The sequence below is a fragment of the Theropithecus gelada genome, chromosome 3 (assembly GCF_003255815.1).
Source record: "Theropithecus gelada isolate Dixy chromosome 3, Tgel_1.0, whole genome shotgun sequence".
Taxonomy (NCBI): domain Eukaryota; kingdom Metazoa; phylum Chordata; class Mammalia; order Primates; family Cercopithecidae; genus Theropithecus; species Theropithecus gelada.
Genome location: NC_037670.1, coordinates 126,901,929 through 126,924,633, shown reverse-complemented (window position 1 = coordinate 126,924,633; position 22,705 = coordinate 126,901,929). Strand labels below are relative to the sequence as shown.

Here is a 22,705-nt window from a genome sequence, read left to right as displayed (position 1 = left end):
GTCCCTCACTGTCAGTTTTCCTCCTTCTCATCGGTCACTTCCACCTACTTCCCCACTGAAACTTCCACCTATCAATCTCTTCCCACACAAGGCAAATGGTTCTTAGACCAAGGAAAATATCTCCTTCCAGCCTCACAGGCCCATTCTATTCTGTCATCATTTCATAACCTCTTCCATGTAGGTTACAAGCCACTAGCCCATCTCTTAGAACCTCTCATTTCCTTTCCATCATGGAAATCTATTCTCAAGGAAATCACTTCTCAGTGTTCCATCTGCTATTCTGCTACTCCTCAGGGATTGTTCAGGCCCCCTCCCTTCCCTATACATTCAAGCTCAGGGATTTGCCCCTGCCCAGGACTGGAAAATCAATTTTACTCACATGCCCCAAGTCAGGAAACTTAAATACCTCTTAGTCTGGGTAGACACATTCACTGGATGGGTAGAGGCCTTTCCCACAGGGTCTAAGAAGGCCACCACAGTCATTTCTTCCCTTCTGTCAGACATAATTCCTCAGTTTGGCCTTCCCACCTCTATACAGTCCAATAACGGACAGGCCTTTACTAGTCAAATCACCCAAGCAGTTTCTCAGGCTCTTGGTATTCAGTGGAACCTTCAGACCCCTATCATTCTCAATCTTCAGGAAAGGTAAAATGGACCAATGGTCTTAAAAAAACACACCTTACCAAGTTCAGCCACCAACTTAAAAAGGACTGAACAATACTTTTACCACTTGCCCTTCTCAGAATTCAGGCCTGTCCTCGGGATGCTACGGGGTACAGCCCATTTGAGCTCCTGTATGGATGCTCTGTTTTATTAGGGCCCAGTCTCATTCCAGACACCAGCCCAACTTGAACTGCACCCCAAAAACTTGTCATCCCTACTATGTTCTGTCTAGTCATACTCCTATTCACTGTTCTCTACTACTCATAAATGTCCTGCTCTTGTTTACACTGCCGCTTTACACTATTTCTCCAAGTCATCACAGCTAATATCTCCTCATGCTATCCCCAAACCACCACTCTTAACTCCCTTTTAGAGTGGATAAATGATCTTTGCTGACAGGGTACACTCCAATACTTTCACTCTGATGAAGTCCTATTCTTTACCTTTATATTCATTCTTATTCTTGTTCCTGTTCTTATGCCACCCTCTTCCTCCCCCCAGCTATGTCCACCACACTACCAATCTCACTCACTCTCTCCTAGCCATTTCTAATCCATCTTTAACAAATAATTGCTGGCTTTGCATTTCTCTTTCCTCCAAAATCTCTGAGGCCTCAACTTACTCACTGCAAAAAAAAAAAAGACTCTATATTTTTAAATGAAAAGTGTTGTTTTTACCTAAATCAATCTGGCCTGGTATATGACAACATAAAAAAACTCAAGGATAGAGCCTAAACTTGCCAACCAAGCAAGTAATTACACTGAACCCCCTTGGGTCCTCTCTAATTGGATGTCCTCCCAATTTAGTCCTTTAGTATCTGTTTTTCTCATTCTCTTATTTGGACCTTGTGTTTAGTTTCTCAATTCATCCAAAACCATATCCAGGCCATCACCAATCATTCTATACAACAAATGCTCCTTCTAACAACCCCACAATATCACCCCTTACCACAAAATCTTCCTTCAGCTTAATCTCTCCCACTCTAGATTCCCATGCCTCTCCTAATCCTGCTCAGGCCTCTGAATATCAGGCCTCTGAACCCAAGCTAAGCCATCATATCCCCTGTGACCTGCACGTACACATCCAGATGGCCTGAAGCAAGTGAAGAATCACAAAAGAAGTGAAAATGGCTGGTTCCTGCCTTAACTGATGACATTCCACCATTGTGATATGTTTCTTCCCCACCTTAACTGAGTGATTAACCTTGTGAAATTCCTTCTTCTGGCTCAGTAGCTCCCCGGCTGAGCACCTTTTGACCCCTGCCCGAAAGAGAACAACCCCCTTTGACTGTAATTTTCCACTACCCACCCAAATCCTATAAAATGGCCCCACCCCTATCTCCCTTCGCTGACTCTCTTTTCAGACTCAGCCCACCTGCACCCAGGTGATTAAAAAGCTTTATTGTTCACACAAAGCCCGTTTGGTGGTCTCTTCACATGGACGCGTGTGACATCCCTTTCATTGAATATCAATTTATCATAAGAATCAAATGCTATAAAAATCGTCATAGCCTTTCACCCAATATTACTTCTGGGCTCTTAACCTTAGGGGAATAGATCAAAAGAAAAACTATATGTATAAAAATATTCACTTTGGGAGGCCAAGGTGGGCAGATCACCTGAGGTCAGGAGTTCAAGACCAGCCTGACCAACATGGTGAAACCCCACCTCTACTAAAAATACAAAAATTATCTGGGCATGGTGGTGCACGCCTGTAATCTCAGCTACACAGGAGGCTGAGTAGAACAAAACAGAAGAACAATTGAGTTAAGGCACTGCAACCCAGCAGGGCATGGTGGCTCATACCTGTAATACCAACACTTTGGGAGGCCGAGTTGGGAGGATGGCTTTAGCCTAGGAGTTCGAAACTAGCTTGGGCAACATAGTAATTCCCTGTCTCTACAAAAAAAAAAAAAAAAAAAAAAAAGTTTTAATTAACCAGACATGATGACATGCACATGTAGTTCTAGCTACTCAGGAGGCTGAAGGAAGAGGACTGCTTGAGCCCAGGAGTTCAAGGTTGCAGTGAGCTATGACTGTGTCACTGCACTCTAGCCTGGGTAACAGAGTGAGACCCTACCTCAAAATAAAATATGACATACTTATTGTGGTGTTTTGTATGTATTAATTTTCATCCACCCCCCCCCCGGTTCATAATGCCCATAGCCTTTGTTACAGCCTACTGTTATAATATTGAGTGTTTTAGGCTTCGGGACCAGGACTAGTCTCAGGAAACTCTCTCTCTCCTGCTTTCCTTTCACCTGCCCTAAGGCAGGACTCTCCCCCCACCACCACTCCCCACCACCACCCCCGCCCCACCCCCCTACCTTTCTGATTGTGGATCTTAAGACCCTCCCCTAAGAGGGCGCCACCTCATACCCTGGAGGAAAGGAATGCTTCCATAAAAATCCCAGAAGACTGGGTTGGGGAAGTTTCCCCATAGCTGAACAGGTGGAGGTTCCTGGAGGGTGGTGAGTCCAACGAGGGCCTGGAAGCTCCACGTCCCTTCCTCCAGACCTTACTCTATGCATCTCTTCATCTGTATCCTTTGCAATATCCTTTATAATAGGCCACTAAACATGTTTCCCTGAGTTCTGTGAGCCACCCCAGCTAATTAACCAAACCTAAAGAGGTTTCGTGGGAACCCCAACTTGAAGACAGTTGGTCAGAAGTTCCAGAGGCCTGGACTTGCACCTGGTATCTGAGGGTATGGAAGGTAGTCTTGGGGACTATGCCCCCCAACCTGTGGGATCTGACACTGTCTCTGGGTAGGTAGCGTCAGAACTGAATTAGAGGACACCCAGCTGCTGGCTGCTGCTTGGTGCGTGAGGAAAGAATTCCCACACATTTGGTAACAGAAGTGTTTTTCTGTGTTGATTATTGTTGCAGTGCGAGAGAGGGAAAACACAGTTTGGACAGAGTTTTTCCTCACACACTTATTAATTTAAAATAATAAAAATAAAAAGACACTGCCATCCAGTGGAACCCTATACAGTCATTAGAAATTATAATAAGTTTACATAGCAACATGAAAAAATGTTTACAATAACATAATTTCTAAAATTTATCTAATATCTCTAGATCACAATTACTACTGGGTAAAATATGCATACCTATAACAAAAGCCAAGAGGAAATGGGGGAGAAGAGACAGTTGGTACATTAGGAACTATAGAATTGTGGATGATATTTTTTTCAAAATTTTTCTTCACTGGTTTGTTGTCCATTAAAAAAATTATGGTCTGGCATGGTGGTTCACACCTATAATCCTAGCACTCTGAGAGGCTAAGGCAGGAGGATGACTTGAGGCCAGTAGATTGAGATCAGCCTGGCAACATAGCAAGATCCCATCTCTACAAAAAAAAATAAGAAAAAATAAGAAACTGGATGGGTGTGGTGGCTCATGACTATAGTCCAACTACTCAGGAGGCTGAGATGGGAGGATTGCTTGAGCCCAGGAATTAGAGATTTTAGTGAGCTATGATCATGCCACTGCACTCCAGCCTGGGCAACAAAAGGAGACCCCATCTCTAAAAATAAAATAAAAACACATTATGGATTTGGTAAGACTAGTGGAAAAGGCAGAAACAATAAACAATAAATAAAATGAAAGGGTGGAATCTTTTAAAACACCTTTTAAACTATTAACAAAACCTTTCTTTTCTCTTCATCTTCACGTGTTAGTAGGACTTCACAGCAGTCCCATGCTTTTGCCTGGAAACACAGATCATCAGTCTATTTTTAAGGGATTCTTCTTAAGACCAAAACCTAGAACCACTAACCTGGGCCCCGATCTGCGCTCTCTCGCCCGCAGTGAATCACTGTGACCTCAAATGCCACAGCCTTCCCCCAGCTGCCCAGGCCTAGCTTGCCCTTCACAGATACAAAAGAATCAAATGGAAATAAAAGGCATCAGCACCCGGAGCTCCCTGCTGCCAGAAGTTGAGATTTCCCAGTCTACATCAAGCTATGATTAACAGGAGGCAATGCCAAATGCCAAAAACAACAAAGGAGCTTCAAGGAAACTGCACTAAAATACTCCCCCTAGTTTTAACGACATACATATTATTTTCTACTCACTCCACCCCATTCTCCTATGGTACTCCGAAACTATTCTGAAGCCACCAGGTTGCAGAAAGACACTAACAGCTACAGCTTAATGTTCAGAGGTTGATGGAGACCACGTAGTGGGCCAATACAGATCACTCTTGAGAAACAAAAAAGCTGTTTTTAGAACCAGAAGGAAATTAGATAATCCTAGCCCACATTACTTAATGGTTTTAAGACTGGAAATTCTGTGTGTGTGTGTGTGTGTGTGTGTGTGTGTGTGCGCGTGCTCATTTTGAGGGAGTAATAGTTGTGCAAATAAAGTAAAAGCAGTTACCAGCCTCTCTAAAGATCATCTACCAGACCTCCCTAGTACAGCCTGGCCTGAGGCACAGTTTTGAAAGGTTTAAGTTGAGCACCGTAACTCTCTTCTATCTTCAGGAAACTTCCTTCTTCAAAGAGCATTCCTGAGAATTGCCATACTATCATACTCAGTGATCACTCACCCATGTAGGAAGGATTCTCCAGAAAACCCACCCTAGTGCCTTGCCCTCCCCGCCCCAGCCAATTTGCACTCCCTTTTGGAACCACCATAATACTCAGGGAGCAGAGCTTTAATCATGTGTCTGTACTTTCGTTTCTTGCTCTAAGGGACCTACCTTCATAAAAGGCAATGCAATGTCTTCTGTCACAAGAGTTATTCCAGGAATTTCCTATAGTGGGGAAAAAAACACACACACCGCTGCTCAGTGTATGAGCTACCACTAGCTCAAGCTTTCAGGGAGTGTTTTCTGCACAGAAAGAAGCTAAGGGCAGCTTCCAGTTTCTAACCTCTACTTTAAATAAACCTTGGAGCACATAAATAACAGTGAATATAGCCTAGCCCATCTCTTGCCTCCAGAAGGAACGTATTCTTTAAAGTCACAATTATAATAGTTGACAGGGTCTCTAAACGAAAGGAAAAGACAATTACAAAGAAATAGAGAGCAAATAGGGTATTTTTATACATTTCTATTAAAGAACAAATGAGGCAAATTATGTTTGCACCAAATGTAATGATAAAGAGGAAATGTTTCATTATCAATACTCCTTCCTCTCTTCTTTCACTTAAATGTATTATAGTTGGCCCCTACCTCACTAGAAGGAACCAAGACTAACGGAATTCTTGCATGACTTGGCTGGATAATTGTTCTGTACCTCATTGTCCTCTGTAATTTCAGAGGTAAGAGCTCCCCATAAAAAAGTTTCTGCAGCAGCCAGGTGCAGTGGCTCGCACCTGTAATCCCAGAACTTTGGGAGGCCAAGGCTGGCAGATCACTTTAGATCAGGAGTTGGAGACCAGCCTGGCCAACATGGTGAAACCCCGTCTCTACTAAAAAACAAAAAAATTAGCCAGGCATGGTGGCGGGTGCCTGTATTTCCAGCAACTCAGGAGGCTGAGGCAGGAGAATCACTTGAGCCTGGGAGGTGGAGGTTGCAATGAGCTGAGATTGTGCCATTGCACTCCAGCCTGGATGACAGAGCAAGACTCCATCTCTAAAGAAAAAAAAAAGTTTGTGCAGCGCTATCATCATGGCAAATCTGAAAAGTGAACAATTCATTTCAAGAAGGGCAAATGATAGCATTCTGCTAACTAGTGAGCGTTAAAACAGAAATTTAATGAAATGATAAACTTTCAAGATTGCCCTTTATTCACTATTACTTTGAAAAGTGTATCTGTATGTTAATTATGTAAGTAGCCTCTCATCTGGTCAAATCAGCTTCCATTTCCTTAAAAAAAGTAGGTAAGTATATAAGAAAATATTTTATGAGATGTAATGTAGAAATAAAAATTGATATTTGTCTAGAATTTAAATGACTGAGATTTTACTGATACAGAATATTCCTGTAAAAAAAGGGTATCACAGTGACAGAGAAATACATTTTCAGAACATGCAAACAACTAAGTTCTTCATTGTGACAGTTGAAAGCTGTGATAAGAATCTATTGTGAGTTTCATTTATCACTACAGAGGATACCTCAAAAAAAAACATTAAAATTTCATTACGGTTTTAGGTTATAAATGGCATTTTAAAAGAGGTATAGTTGTTTGCAAAACATAATTCAGGATTATCTATTTGTAAGGGCATCATATTTTCTATTATCTTAAAAAATCGAAGTCAGTTGTCTCCTACAAAAGTGTGAAGTCCATGTTTTCTCCTGTGGCAGCTTTTTATTAAGGTTGTAGCATTAAGAACATTTGCAGATTAGAGAAAAATAAATGATTTACATCATAGCTAATGATAAGCATAGACTCATAGATTTTTCAAGATTAGAAGAGATCTTTAAGGTAACCTAGTCCAATCACAAGAAGTTTAAAGCAACATGGCAAACTCCAAGATTAGTTCAGTACAGGGAGGTTATAACCACAGGTTTCTTTATATCGCTCTTCTTGTGGGACTTACTGATGTCACCCTGTGCGTGTCCACAATAGCTGCTCCACCCTGCACAATCTTGAGAAGTGCAAAAGGGAAGCGTTACCCTCAAGGTGATATTCTCACACCACATCCAGTTAACATGTGGCTCAGTCTTTTAACACAACCCTGGGAACCAGTGGTCCCAACTGCCTCCTGGACACTTTGAACACAGGACATAACAGTGGGGGGTTGGTAAGGGAGGGAGCGGAGATGTGCATTTCCTGACTCCAGGGTGGTGTAACCTGCAGACTTCCTGTCGTATGACCACAGGGTCTGCATGTCTATTCACATGTGTTCCGAAAGAAAAAAGTGGGCACCTAGAGCGGGAACAAGCTCAGGCCTTTCCCTTAAATTCTAAGGTGAGGCATAAAAATCTAGTAACTATGACAGTAAAAGACAAAGAAAAGGCCTTTAGGAAAGTACTGCCACTGTGCATACCAAAACTTTGGAAAGTAATCAAACACACTTGATACATCTTTTTTAAGGACTATACTTAGACAGGGTCTAAACATAAAGTGTCACCATTTATCCTAGTACATCTTTTCCTATGACTGTGTTAAATTCGACTTATTTTTCTAAATACCTTTTTGATATAAACTTCTGCCTCAAAAGCAAGCATGTAGTTCTAATATCTAAATAAGAAACAAGAGGCAGAACTTTTTCAGGCACAGCCTATGCATGGTTTTCACTTGCTGGGCCAGCAAAGCTCTGTCTGCTGTACCATATTCAAGAGAAAATGAGCAGTGTTTTAGCTCAACACGTCCTAATTTAAAAGGAGGGAGTCTGAACCGACAGGGAGAAAAAGTCAGTTGGGGTGAGTGTGCCTAAGATTGCTGACTTTTACTGATCCTGAAGCTCTAGAGTTATTACAGATTTTTTAATGGGGCGGGAAAAAGAGGTCATGAAGGTCCTTATCTACCAAGTATAATAGCAGCAATGCACCCATTCCTCACTTACATAAACCTAGTACATATCGTAATCCACTCTAGTCACTTAGAAAATAAAAATACCATGATAGAGGTTTAGTTCTGCCTGGTAACAGGAAGAATAATAAATACCCTGTTTACCTGCTCCTTCGGTTTTACTGTTTTTATACAAATACTTTTGGCCAATAGCAGGGATTCGCTATTACTTTTCTGCCAAAAAAAGAAAAAAAAAAACAACTCGGTTCTTTATCAGTCAAAACAGTAGTGAAATCACGACCCTGATGACTATAAGAGGGGTGTCCAACAACTGACCCACAACTGGGAATTGATTTTATTTGCACACAGCATACACAGTGTTAACTTACTGTATTCCAAGTGAGCACTGAGGAATGTGGCAATAGTTTGTCCATGTTACTTGTCTCTGAATATACACTCCAATATGAAGAAGCTGAGTAGATTTTTTTTAAATGGGGGAAAAAAGATGTGGTTTAATAAGATGATGACAGCATTGTAATTCAACCAAAACAAGCAAACCAACAAAGTTTTCATTGTCTTATCCCTCATCCTCAAAACGGTAACCATTATGATTTTATCTACTGACTAAAATTTTCAGGTTCTGCTTTTTACAATGAGAACAATAACTTCGTACTATATCTACCCAAATGACATTATGTCACTTCATACGAAACCAGCCAACAAAAAACTGGGCTAAGAAAGTTACATCTTACTGGAAAAAAAAATCACTAATAAGGTTATAGAATCAAGATCCTATCTTGTATCTCATCAATCTCTGTACAGCCATAGCTTCTTAGAAAACCACAAGAGAATGAAATTTAATTAGCTGCTGACTCCGATAGAGTTTTTTTCTTTTTTTTAATGTGCTCCTAAGCAGCATTTGGACAGGTTGAGGCATTCATTATCAACTTACTGCTTTCCCTCAAGCAAAAAGGTCAAGTATTCAACTTAAGGTGCAATATCAGCAACACTTACCAATTATAAATTCCTGAATGAGGTCAAATGAATGGCAGGCAGAGACATTCTCAGAAATCCATTGAATAATCTTTAAAAAGTCAGACAAAACTCTGTTGGTATTTAAATCTGCTCTCTGCCTCCACTACCAAAGAAGTACAAATATACATGAAGCTTTTGCATTCTATACCTATTTTAGAATTGCCTAAGAATATACTCACTTCTACACTATCTTCAAGATACATAATGCAATTCTGGGTAGGTAAAACAGCATATTATAAGTGAGATCCTTTTCATACATCTTTTAAATAAATCTCCTTGGCTGGGAACCAAACAAACGTTCTTCAACCTAACGTTTGCGCAAGAGTAGGTCATGTTATAGCAAAGACCAGTGGAAAGAGCTGTGAGATCCAGGAAAAAAAGCAAAACAAAACCACTAGGCTTGGAGGCAGCAGAGCTGGGTGTGAATTCCAGCTGGGTCCTCAGTGTGAATACGGACATACCAGTTAACCTTTGTGAGCATCACTGTACTGTCTTCCGAGGAGGGATCATTCTTGCTCTACCATCAACTCTCTCATCTCCATAATCACCCTCACCTGCTGGAGGAATGTTTGCCATCTCAGCACTGACAGATGATATAAGACACACCTAGCTATGGTGCACACTTGCACTTCTGCTCCTACCAGTAAGCTGTTTTATTCAAAACCTGTTTATGCTATTGTACTTATTTTCAAAATTAGGTAATACAATATTACTACAGACAAGTAAAATGTGGATGCAGAGAGTGTCATTGGGTCAGTAAAAGTTGAATGTTTTGGAAAGAGTCAAAGGCATGTCTCTAAAACACTAGAAAACTAGGTTCAGGGGAAACAACTAAAAAGATTGGGTAAAAAAATGCCTGGTATACACAGATTGCTTTGTAAGGGTCTTTAAATTACTATATCCTTAGACATAAAAATTTTTAAAAAGTAACAAGAAGTTAGAGGTAACTCATTACTAGTGCTTTTATGCAAGAAAAATGATGTTGCACTTCAATTAGCAGATGCACGAAGAAAGGCTTGAGTCAAAGCATAGGTGAATAATGTACATTTTAATGTTTTAGGTTAAAATAAAATGTCTAATGTCTCTTTTTTTTTTTTTTTTTTTTTTTGTAGTTAACCAGCCACTCATTGATCTTAACTACATCTGATGAGGAGATTTCTCTGACTTCACAGGATAGCTGTAAAATAACACAGAAAGTGTGTGGATAAACTTAATAAACTCTAATGTGAAATACAAATGTAAGCTATTTTTATTATAAATGTAATAAATATCTGCCACAGATTTTAGTCCTTTTGATAATTATAGATCAAATACAGACCAGGAAAAAAAGTAGATATTTAAGAAGCGCATTATTTATGGAGCTCTTCATTGAAATGTTACTGACACAGCTAAACATTTATTCCCAATATGGAAAAGGGAGTACCCAAAAGAACAGAAACACCCTGAGTCTGAGACCTGGTGGGGATCCATAAAAAAGCAACACAAAAGACGATGATGTCAGCAGAAAGGCCATACACCTCAATTAATTGTAACTAAATAAAAATAACTCCTGACCATTTTCTTTCTTTTTTTTTTTTTGAGACAGAGTTTCGTTCTTGTTGCCCAGGCTGGAGTGCAATGGCGCGATCTCGGCTCACTGCAACCTCCACCTCCCAGGTTCAAGCAATTCTCCTGCCTCAGCCTCCCAAGTAGCTGGGATTACAGGCATGCACCACTACGCCCAGCTAATTTTGTATTTTTAGTAGAGACAGGGTTTCTCCATGTTGAGGCTGGTCTCAAACTCCTGACCTCAGGTGATCCGCCCGCCTCAGCCTCCCAAAGTGCTGGGATTTCAGGCATGAGCCACTGTGCCCGGTGACCATTTTCAACCACAAAATAAATAGGTTCAGTGTCGTCTATCTGTACATTTTAAAACATGAGCTATCTTCTCACCTGGCGTTCCAGGAACCGCGTGCCTTGACCGCAGTAGAGCGCACAGTGCAACGCGGCCATCTTCTCACAGTCTAAGCGGGTGTTCTGCAGAAGCTGTAATAAAGATGATTGGCTGAGCAGTGCTCTATAGAGCTTTCCAGAACAACAATCCAGTACCAGGGACCCTGACAATGACTGTAAAGGGCAATGAGGTAGCATATCAATCATTTCATTATTTCCTGGCCAAAAAAAAAAAAAAAAAGTAGATCAGCAAACAAAAGAACCTCCTTTCGCCCAAACATAGATTATTAAAGTCAAAACAAACTCAAATAGGCCACCTCTACAAGAGAAAAACTATAACCGTACCTGTCAGAAAAAGACTGTGGCAGATCAGGTCTGGATGTTGAACATTAAGTAGGTGGAAGAAATGACCAGGTAAGTAAACAGCCACATAATAGTCTATAGAAGAGAAAGATTTACATCATCTACATGTACGAGCTGCACAGGTACAGAACGTCACATTATCCCTGCCTTTCTCTGAATATTTCAAAAGGCAAAAGTTTTACCAATTTAATAAGCTATCTAATGACAGTCCTTTTTTTTTTTTTTTTTTTGAGGCAGAGTCTCGCTGTGTCGCCCAGGCTGGAGTGCAGTGACCAGATCTCGGCTCATTGCAAGTTCCGCCTCCTGGGTTTATGCCATTCTCCTGCCTCAGCCTCCCGAGTAGCTGGGACTATTTTTGTTTTTTTTGTATTTTAGAGACGGGGTTTCACCGTGTTAGCCAGGATGGTCTTGATCTCCTGACCTCATGATCCGCCCATCTCAGCCTCCCAAAGTGCTGGGATTACAGGCTTGAGCCACCACGCCCGGCCTTTTTATTTGTTAATTTTTTTGAGACAGAGTCTCAATCTGTCACCCAGGCTGGAGTTGCGGTGGCGTGATGTCGGCCCACTGCAGCCTCAAACTCCTGGGCTCAAGTGATCCTCCCCACCTCAGCCTCCCAAGTAGCTGGGACTACAGGCCTGTGCCCCCAACACCCCACTAATATTTTCTATTTTTATAGAGATGGAGTCTCACCATATTGCCCAGGCTGGTCTTGATCCTGGGCTCAAGCAACCCTCCTGCTTCAGCCTCCCAGAGTGCTGGGATTACAGGCATGAGCTACCACGACCAGCCACATTTCTCTTACTAGGTAAACCTCATTTATTTCTATCTTCGGCTAATTTTCTTCAGATATTTAGCCATGGTTATCTTAATTTATACCTGCAGTTTTGTTTCTAAGTGATTTGTGGCTTTATGTGAATCTAAATGATCTCAGAGCAAATTAGAATAAAAAATATCAAGCAACATGAATTATTCCTTAATCTGGTAGGCTGGAAATAGCTTATATTGGGAATTTTCTTCATAATTTCTGCCAGTTTGGGGAAGCTCTAAAATTTTGTTGCCCATGTTCGTCCACTGATCATCATTATCATCATCAGCAGCAGCAGGAGCATCTTGTTTAGAAAACCTTTAAATCAATATTCATCAGAACAATCTCTGCAGACACACTGACACTTTGTGAAGTACTAATTTATTTCCTTGCATATCAAGCTGACTAGAATTCACACCTTTGGTCCCTGCACTAGATATTTTTGTACCAAGAACATTTGTACTCAGATGGAGACAAGGTATAAAAAAATAGGTTTCTGGAGAATGGAAGGGTGGAAGTAGCCCTTGCCAATACTTTTTCTAGGATCTTAAAAAACAGAAATTCACACAGTAGTAATTTTATATAGATGGAACATTTAGATTATAAGTGAGCCAGCTAGACTCCTTTTCCTGAGAAGTGAAGGAACACATGCTAATCATTTGCATAGAAGGCGTTCTGTGGAAAGGAAAGAGGATATAGAACTCAAACCAGTTGACTTAGAAGTGTCCTTTCAGTCAACGTGGATTAAATGATGCTAAAGCGCCTAGCACGAATGGTGGCAATCATCTTATTATGGCAACACTTTACTAGCAAAAACACAAACAAGAATATAGTGGGACATAATGAAAAGTATCGGCATCAAATGACCTAGTTACCTCCCAGCTGTACCACTTAACTAGTTAATTAGGATGGCACTATATCCGTGGGGAGGTGGCATTTGAAAATATATGACCCTGATTTGGGTTGCCACATCACTGAGGCAGGGAGAGGGAGATTCCTATTTGGCATTTGGTGAGTGGGCTCCAGTGATGGATGTTCAGTCCCTCAATGAGCAGGGAATTATTGTCTCACCAAAAGGGTCAGTAGTATCTGTGGTAGGCTGAATGATGGCTCCTGAAGATATGCACGTGCTAATCCCCAGAACCTGTGAATAGGGTAAAAGAGACCTTGCAGATGTGACTAGGATCTCGAGATGGGGAGACTATCCTGGAATATCCAGGTAGACACAGGTAGGCACAAAAATCCTTATGAGATGGAGATTTGACTAGAGAAGAGAAGACGACCATACGATGAGGAAAGTAGTTGGAATGAAGTGGCCACAAGCCAAGAAATAGTAGCCTCTAGTCAGGGGTGTCCAATCTTTTGACTTCCCTGGGCCACACTGAGGAGAAGAACTGCCTTGGGTCACACATAAAATACACTAATGACAACTGATAAGCTAAAAAAATTTTAAAATTAAAATCTCAAAAAAAAATGTTTTAAGAAAGTTTACAGATCTGTGTTGGGCCACATTCAAGCCATACTGGGTTATGTGCAGCCCATGGACCAAGGGTTGGACAAGCTTGCACTAGAGGCTGGAGGGAGGACGCAAGGAACAAATTCTTCCCTGGAGCCTCCAGAAGGCACCAGTCCTGCCCACACTTTGGTTTAGCCCCTTCAAGACTCATTTCGAACTTCCAACTTTACAGAACTTTAAGAGAACGTCTGTGGTGTCTGAAACTCTCAAGCCTGTAATCCCAGCACTTTGGGAGGCTGAGACGGGCGAATCACGAGGTCAGGAGATCGAGACCATCCTGGCTAACACGGTGAAATCCCGTCTCTACTAAAAATACAAAAAAAATAAGCCGGGCGAGGTGGCGGGCGCCTGTAGTCCCAGCTGCTCAGGAGGCTGAGGCAGGAGAATTGCGTGAACCCAGGAGGTGGAGCTTGCAGTGAGCGGAGATCTGGCCACTGCACTCCAGCCTGGGCGACAGAGCGAGACTCCGTCTCAAAAAAATAAAATAAAATAAAATAAAAAATAAAAAATTTGTTACAGCAACAATAAACAAATACAGGATATGCTAACTAGCCTGATTTGATCATTCCACAATGTATACAGGTATCAAAACACCACATTGTATTCCATAAATATATACAATTACTATTTGTCAGTTAAAAACAAAATAAGGTAGGGTATTATTTTTATTGGCTGGGCACGGTGGCTCATGCCTGTAATCCCAGCACTTTGGGAGGCTGAGGCAGGTGGATTACTTGAGGTCAGGAGTTCAAGACCAGCCTGGATAGCATGGCAAAACCCCATCTCTAGGAAAAATACAAAAAATTAGCTGGGCATGGCGGCATGTGCCTGTAATCCCAGCTACTCAGGAGGCTGAGGTGGGAGGATAGTTTGAGCCCAGAAGCCAGAGGTTGAAGTGAGCCAAGATCATACCACTGTACTCCAGCCTGGGAAACAGCAAGATCCTGTCTCAAACAAACAAACAAAAAGTTTGCTAGGAAGATTTGATGAAAGAACTCTGTTATCAATTTATTATATTTTATTTGCTGACTTTTCTAATAAAGATCTTATATGGAGAAGAAAAGGTACCACACATAAGCAGAAGCTATATGTACACTCATACGCCACATGTAAAATGGACACTTTAATTCTTATAATTTCAAGAAAATAATTTAATCACCTATATTTAGTTAAAACTTTAATGTTTGAAAACATTTAGACCAAAGTTTTACATTTTTAAAAATATATCAAAAATGCTGTAAGATAAAAATCAAATTCTATGAATAAATATGTTTAAATTAAGTACTCTAGGATTGTAACACTGACAACACTAATTATCTTTTCTAGTTTGGGCAGTTATGTTGCATACCATGTAGGTGACTGATGGGATCATTTCACTTCATTTTCTCTCAGTTTATTCTGGATTGCATTAGAGAAAAATACTAAAACAACACCTCTAAACAAAATACTTGATAAAGTTTTAGTTGAAATAAAATGCTAAGAAAACAAAATAACAAAATGTTTAAAGAAACTATTAATAGGCCAGGCGCACTAGCTCACACCTGTAATCCCAGCACTTTGGGAGGCCGAGGCTGGTGGATCACGAGGTCAGGAGTTCAAGACCAGCCTGGCCAAGATGGTGAAACCCTGTCTCTACTAAAAATACAAAATAATTAGCCAGGCATGGTGGCGCACACCTGTAATCCCAGCTACTTGGGAAGCTGAGGCAGAGAATTGCTTGAACCCAGGAGGCAGAGGTTGCAGTGAGCCGAAATCGCGCCACTGCACCCCACCCTGGGCGACAGAACAAGACTCCATCTCAAAAAAAAAAACTAAGAATAATCTAGGGTCCCTGATAAAAGACACTGAAGTAAGCCTGAGCACAGAGCTCACTCCTTCTGAGCCTCAGTTTCATTATCTGTAAAATGGGGATAATATCACCAATCAGAATTACTGTAGGGAACAAGATAACAACTAAAATACTTAACATATAGTACTCATTAAATAAATAGTAGCTCCTTACTTATAAATATATCTTTCTTATATAGAAGTGTTTGGGGTTCATGGAAAATTTCAAGAAGTTATTCTTTAATATTTTCATCAATATTAGCCCATTTTAATAGGGTGACAGTCCAGGGAAATTGCATGTAGTTAGTAGCTAAAAATATATTACTCAAAAAAAAAATATTGTTGTCATAAAAATTACCTGTAGAGCAGTTTTAAACTGGGCTATGATTTTGTGCCTATAAAACGTGCTTAAGAAGGAAAGACAACATGTGAAAAATAGCCTATTTTTACAAGCTTGTATTTCTGGCCTCTCCACATGCTGAAGACCACAGATTAAATCTTGCCTGCCCTTTGCAAGTCATTCCCAGGGGTGAAAAAAGGAAGGATACCTTTGCCCTCCCAAAGTGCTGTTTTCTTAGTGGAAAGTTTCCCACATCACTCTTGAGATGGGATGCTGATAAAGCATTGCTGATAAGAATCAAGTCCCAGACCCAGGAAACCTTCTATAATATTTATCTCTCTCATCACAGGAAGCAGTAGAACCAGGCTTCCCTAAGGCAATTTCCCACAAATTCAGAGATCATGTTTAAAATTTGCCCATACTGGCCCACTCAGCGTAAGTATCCAACCTCATCAATAGTAGCATTCAAAATAAAAATCACTTTGCTCAGTTTCCTCACATTGCACTCTCCCAAACATGCGTCATGACAGTAGACGGACTGTGGAATAGGGATGGAAAAAGATATCAAAGAATTACATGCTCTAAACCTGAAGCTCCTTTTTTAAAGGAAATGTTCCATATGCCATGTTCCATATGCAAGCAAGTAAAGCATTACTTAGTCTTGTGCTAAACTTTGTGCCCCACATCCCAACTGGCATGGAAAAGCAGCTTTCAGGCGGGAGGTACAACAAACCCTTTCTTTATTTTCTTCATTATACTCAGGTTCCCTTCACCATATTTACTCAGTGAAAACAACTCAAGCTGATCCATAAATCATTAATGGGACTTGGAAGCTTTTCAAGATTAGCAACAGGAAATAGACGATTTCCCAGGGGCCCCCGTCCTCTCTATAATCAAGGGATAATATGATGCATTATTTCTCATGGGCTATTTGGGAACATCTCATACAAGTCATCATTTTTATGCTAACAAATGGCTTTTTAGGCTGCTACCAAAAAACATAAGAAAGCTCACAGCCTATGTTCTCTAAAAAGGGAAGATACATCCCCCAACCCTTTCAAGCCAAAGGCTAAGGAGTTGAGAGGGAGGGGTGTGTTCCAGAGAAAATCTTCTCTTGTCAGACTTCAAGTGGGTCATTGACTGTCATCACAATCCAAGTCTCAAAGAGGCATGAGAAATGGGATAGTATAGAAGGCTGAGGTATATCATGTCCAGGAAGAAGTGTTCAGAGCAGGGGGTGTGATCTCTCCATCACTCACCAAGGTTGAGAAAAGTAATGCCCTTTGTCACGTGTGAGCCAACATTCTCAAGAGAAGTGGTGAAGGTCTTGCTGTGTCCTGCAAAGAGAGAACAAGAAGCCAGAGAATGTTAAACAAAGAACTGGAACTCCACCCAAGGCAGTGACTATGTAACACACTAAATTTTCAGTGACCTGAAACTGGTAAGTGGGCATCTTCAGACTTCTAGATTTCATGGTTCTCCTCATTCTCCAAAACCCAGCACTGAAGGTGGATAATCTGAGGGCAGTCACACTCCAGTAGTTGTTCTAGGCTTATTATAATCTTAGACCATGACAGGTGGATTGTTCAGGGAGGGGAGGATCTGAAGGAATTTACTTAAAGATCCAAGAGATAGAGATGACCACATGGCTCATTGGCCCTCATTCCTCAAGGCTCACTGCCACACACATGCAGTCATTAAGACCCTCTGAGACTTCTCCAAATCACTTACAAATCCCACTTTTAGGTAGGAAGGGAATTAGTCGAGCTAACAACCTCAGTATATTGGCCTTTCCTCTCTACTTTCTAACTCTTAATCTTCAGAAAAGTTTTATTTACTGGCTTTGATCAATAGATTAACGATTAGAAAAATGCATGAAAATTTTCCACAAAAATCTCAAACTTATACGACTTAAGTATGAATAGTATATATGTCTAGTTCTGAAGTTACTTTAGTTTCTCCATTAAGTTCTTAAACTTTTTTACCTTGATATCTAACCTAAGGAGGTAATATTAGGTCCATCTATAGAATAAGCAGCTCTGGTGTGGCTTGGCATAATTTTTTTAAATATTGGAAAAATTTTCATCTTTAAAAAACTTTAAATACACCCATACTATATACTGCACAAATACTCATTTTAAGGAACTAAACAAGCAAAACAATTACTCCTTAGTTCAAACTAAAAACTATTACAGGGCACACTGTGATCAACTACAGAACCAGGAGAAAACAGGCATTTGACTGCTGCTCCCTAGACTGTTTATCAATATCTTGGGCCATAGATGTGTGCAATGGAATAAATGTATCTTAGATCTAAAACCTGTTGAGGTCTCAGATCATGGATGCTTTTAACTAAAACCCTATGTAACTCTGTAAGTTAAATCTATAGATACTTTCCAATTAGCAATAACTAAAAAGCAAATAAACACACTTTGGGTAAATACCTCCCTCAGGATTGGTCCACAAGCTTAGAAAAATATATAGGCCAGGATAAAAATATACAATATATAAAAATAACTAGCTAACTTGATATTCACCATTGGCAACTTTCTTCAGGAAATATATATCCCGTAAATATACAGATATAGAATGAACTAATAAAAATTGATTCAATGGTAATCTCAGCCGGGCATGGTAGCTCACACCTATAATTCCCACACTTTGGGAAGCTGAGGCGGGTGGATCGCCTGAGCTCAGAAGTTCAAGACTACCCTGGGCAACATGGTGAAACCCCATCTCTACAAAAAATACACAAATTAGCTAGGCATGATGGAACACGCCTGTAGTCCCAGCTACTTGGTGGGCTGAGGAGGAAGGATCACCTGAGACCATGAGGTTGAAGCTGCAGTGAGCAGTATTCATGCCACCGCATGTGACAAAGGGAGACCCTTTCTCCAAAAAATTACTAATAACACTGTTAAGAGCTATCTAATTTGCTACTATTTGGAAAAAGTTATCATGTAAAAGTAACAAAGAAGACATGAAAAGTACCTTTATGAATGTAAAACACTGAATATGTGATTTGTTCCCAAGAGGCACACTTCGGGCTGTAACATACACACAAACTTCCTAGAAGAAAGTATAGTAGAGTTTAATCTATGTCATAAATAAAGTTTCCTAAACCACTTAAACTTACTTCTATTCCTTTAGATGTCCTGCCTCATCTTACCTCACAGATTATTCCCAAGTCCTAGAAGTGGTCTATTAACAAGTTGCTAAGAAATTTCAAAGCAGTAATTTTTTAGCGCACACTATAAGCAATGTATTGTGGCAGGCTATTGAAGGATAGGAAAATGAACACAGATATACTCCTGCATATGAAATCATGGGGTTCTAGACAGTTTCCAAAGCCTCATGAGATTCTCCTAATATGCATGCATTGTCCTTCCTTATCTAGTTTGTCACCTTCTAATTATTACTAACAGCTATGAACACCAGTTTATCAAAAACTGTGTTCATTTCACAGAAAGTTTCCAGTCTCTCGTTTATCTTGATTGAAAGGAAAAGTGTGATCTATCTTATGGGTCAGTGAAAACAAATGTGGCATATGAGTCCATATCCATCCATAATTGAGTCACTGAAGGCATTGGCCCAAGGCCAAAGGATAGCTCTTAGTATAGAACGGCCTTTCCAGGTAAGTCTTGACCCCCTTCACTTACCCCATCACTCCAGAACACCCTCAGCTTTCCCCACCTCTCTCAATGTGTGAAACTGTACATTATCTCTAGCAGCTGCTGCTGTATGGACTAATGTCTATCAGTGACCTACATACAAATGAGGACAATATGCTTAAACACATATGTCTATTCTAATGCATTTATTTGATTAACTGAAATAGGAGATTGACAGGTAGAAAGTAACTCGAAAAGGAGTCAGGAAACCTGAGTTCTAGCCCCAGAGCTAATGTTAACTAGCTGTGTGAACTCAATCGCTACTCTACTTCAGTGGATTTCAGTATTTCCTCTACTTTACTCCATTAGTTTCTTTATCAAAGAATCATGGTAGAAAAAAAGTCAATTTCCTCTAAGAGGGCTATTTAAGGACGTTTATAAGCATTCTGTTATAATATTTGTCAATTGTGACTTTTTAATGACATTTAACACTGCAAAGTATTGTCAGTAGTACATTTTATTGCAATTATCTTAAACACAAAATAGCAAAAAAGAATTACTTCATCAGATAACATGGTAACAATTCTATTAGATGTAAAATGACTGTTACGCTTACTGAGCACACAATAACAACTTTTCTTTACAATTACAGCCAACTCACTGAGAATAAAAGTAATCTATCACTAAAGTATAAACAAAATAATAATTATGAGAGTTACAAAAGTCTCATATACCACTTGGACTGCTTTCATACAGTTAACATTATCAGCAAAAAACTACTGGTTTATCCATTGTTTTATATACTATAATCACAAGGAACATGAAATTGCTTTTAAAAAGACAGACTATAGACTCTCTAGTAATAAATAAAAATTAAAACAAGGCACCATAATTTTCCTTTAAAAGTAGTTTTTTTGTTGTTGCTTTTTTTTAGTAACAGGCTTAATTCACTTTATTTTTCTTGTATAAAAACCCTATGTTGTAGCCACAGCTGGAGCCTGGGTCCGCTGCACAGAGACTCTGGTGTGGGTCTTGACAAGGTGGTCAGTGAATTCCTGATAGGGAGACTTGGTAAACACAGTCTGCTTCCAGAGGTCAGGGGTCAGGTAGCTGTAGGTCTTAGAGATGGCATCAAAGGTGGCCTTGGCGAAGTTGCCCAGGGTGGCAGTGCAGCCCCGGGCTGAGGTGTAGCAGTCATCAATACCAGCCATCATGAGCAGCTTCTTGGGCACAGGCGCTGAGACGATGCCAGTGCCCCTGGGTGCAGGGATGAGGCGCACCAGCACAGAGCCCAGCAGCCTGTCACCTTGCACAGGACAGTGTGGGGCTTGCTGATCTTGTTCCCCCAGTAGCCTCTGCGCACCGGGACAATGAAGAGTTTGGCCAGGATGATGGCCCCACAGATGGCAGTGGCCACCTCCTTGGAGCACTTAACACCCAGGCCGACGTGGCCATTGTAGTCCCCGATAGCAACAAACGCCTTGAACCTGGTGCGCTGGCCAGCACGGGTCTGCTTCTGCACCGGCATAATCTTCAAAACCTCGTCTTTGAGAGAGGCCCCCAAGAAAAAGTCAATGATCTCAGATTCCTTAATGGGCAGGGAGAAGCGGTAGATCTCCTCCAGGGACTTGATCTTCATGTCCTTGACCAAGCGGCCCAGCTTGGTGATGAGCATCCACTCCTTATCCTCGGCCTTGCCTCCACGAGCTCCGCGGCCTCAGCCCCAGCCCCGTCCACGGCCGCGACCCCAGCCCCGATGCCACTGCCGAAACCTCCGCAGAAGCCACCGCGGTTCCCCATCCCAGGGCCACCAGGGCCTCCGGGCCCCCCCCCCCGCTGCACCGGCGTCATCCGCCATTTGGTGTTCTCTCGGAGAAGCAGAAGTAGTTTTTTAAATGATAATGAATACTGTCAAGGGAGTATGTGCTTCTTACACAATTCTCAAATAGTAGTGAATGAGTGAACTAATACAATATCTCAGAAAAATTGTTTCACAGAGGGTTAAATATATTCATACCTTGCATTCACCTAGTAGTTCTTTTAGGATTCTATCCTGGGAAATGAACATGACAACATAGATCATAACCTCCACTCTAAGAAATTATCTGCACTCCATCCTTTAGAGAATGAAAGTTGTTTTTTCTCATTTGGAAAAAAAAGTGAGATGTAGAATAAATGTACCTAATTACATATTCTAAGAACCATATCCAGAACTTACAAGCAAATTATTTCCAAATTGTTAGGCCATGCTTACTTGCCCCACCCAATCCCAAAGGGAAAAACAGACACAGCAAGGTGAAACGGTATGTACTCAGGCTCTGTGAAGCTATCCAACAGAACTTTCTTTGACAATGGAAACGTTATATACCCGTATAGTCCAATATGGTGGCAACTAGCCACATGTAGTCATTGAACACTCAAAATGTGGATAGTACAACTGATGCACTATTTATTTGAGACGAAGTCTCACTCTGTTGCCCGGGCTAGAGTGCAGTGACACAAACATGGCTCACTGCAGCACTGACCTCCCGGGCTCAAGCAATCCTCCCACCTCAGCCTTCCAAATAGCTGGGACTACAGGCATGTGTCACCATGCCTGGCTAATTTTTTTTAAGAGATGGAGTCTAGGTTGCCCAGGGTGGTCTTGAACTCCCAGGCTCATGTGATCTTCCTACTTTGGCCTCCCAAAGAGCTGGGATTACAGGATTTTTTTTTAAATTCTATTTTAGATTCAGGGGTACATGTGAAGGTTTGTTATATAGATAAACTCCTATCATAGGGGTTTATTTTTACAGATGATTTCATCACCCAGCTATTAAGCCTGGCACTCAATAGTTATTTTTTCTGCTCCGCTCCCTCCTCCCACCCTCCACCTTCAAGAAGACGCCAGTGTCTGTTGTTCCCGTGTTCATGAGTTCTCATCATTTAGCTCCTACCTGTAAGTAAGAATATGAGGTATTTCATTTTACCATTCCTGCATTAGTTTGCTAAGGATAACAGCCTCCATCCATCTCTATCCACGTCCCCACAAAAGACATGATCTCATTCTTTTTTATAGCTGCACAGTAATCCATGGTATATATGCACCACATATTCTTTATCCAATCTGTCATTGATGGGCATTTAGGTTGATTCCATGTCTTTGCCATTGTGAAAAACACTGCAGTTAACATTTGCATACATATATCTTTATGGTAGAATGATTTT

The 22,705-nt window shown here is 40.8% G+C and overlaps 1 protein-coding gene and 1 pseudogene across 9 annotated transcripts in view; both read right to left on the bottom strand.

Annotated features, from left to right (window-relative positions):
• GSAP (gamma-secretase activating protein) overlaps window positions 1-22,705 on the bottom strand; it is a 106,342-nt gene that overhangs the window by 32,511 nt on the left and 51,126 nt on the right. For 6 of the 8 annotated variants that reach the window (XR_003118512.1, XM_025378738.1, XM_025378743.1 and 3 more), the window contains 7 exons: window positions 18,879-18,956; window positions 17,147-17,224; window positions 11,379-11,471; window positions 11,034-11,251; window positions 9,081-9,150; window positions 8,456-8,538; window positions 5,368-5,421 (listed from right to left, as the gene is read on the bottom strand). Coding sequence is in view for 7 of the 8 variants with exons in the window: in XM_025378738.1 (XP_025234523.1) it covers window positions 5,368-5,421; window positions 8,456-8,538; window positions 9,081-9,150; window positions 11,034-11,251; window positions 11,379-11,471; window positions 17,147-17,224; window positions 18,879-18,956 (674 nt within the window). In the remaining variant the exon portion in view is untranslated. Of the gene's footprint in view, window positions 1-5,367; window positions 5,422-8,455; window positions 8,539-9,080; window positions 9,205-11,033; window positions 11,252-11,378; window positions 11,472-17,146; window positions 17,225-18,878; window positions 18,957-22,705 lie in introns of all 8 variants that reach the window. The other 2 variants (XM_025378739.1, XM_025378741.1) reach the window with 2 other exon arrangements.
• Window positions 20,431-21,356, bottom strand: LOC112620330 (annotated as a pseudogene). The gene has a single exon (XR_003118513.1). The product of XR_003118513.1 is annotated as a 40S ribosomal protein S2 pseudogene (transcript).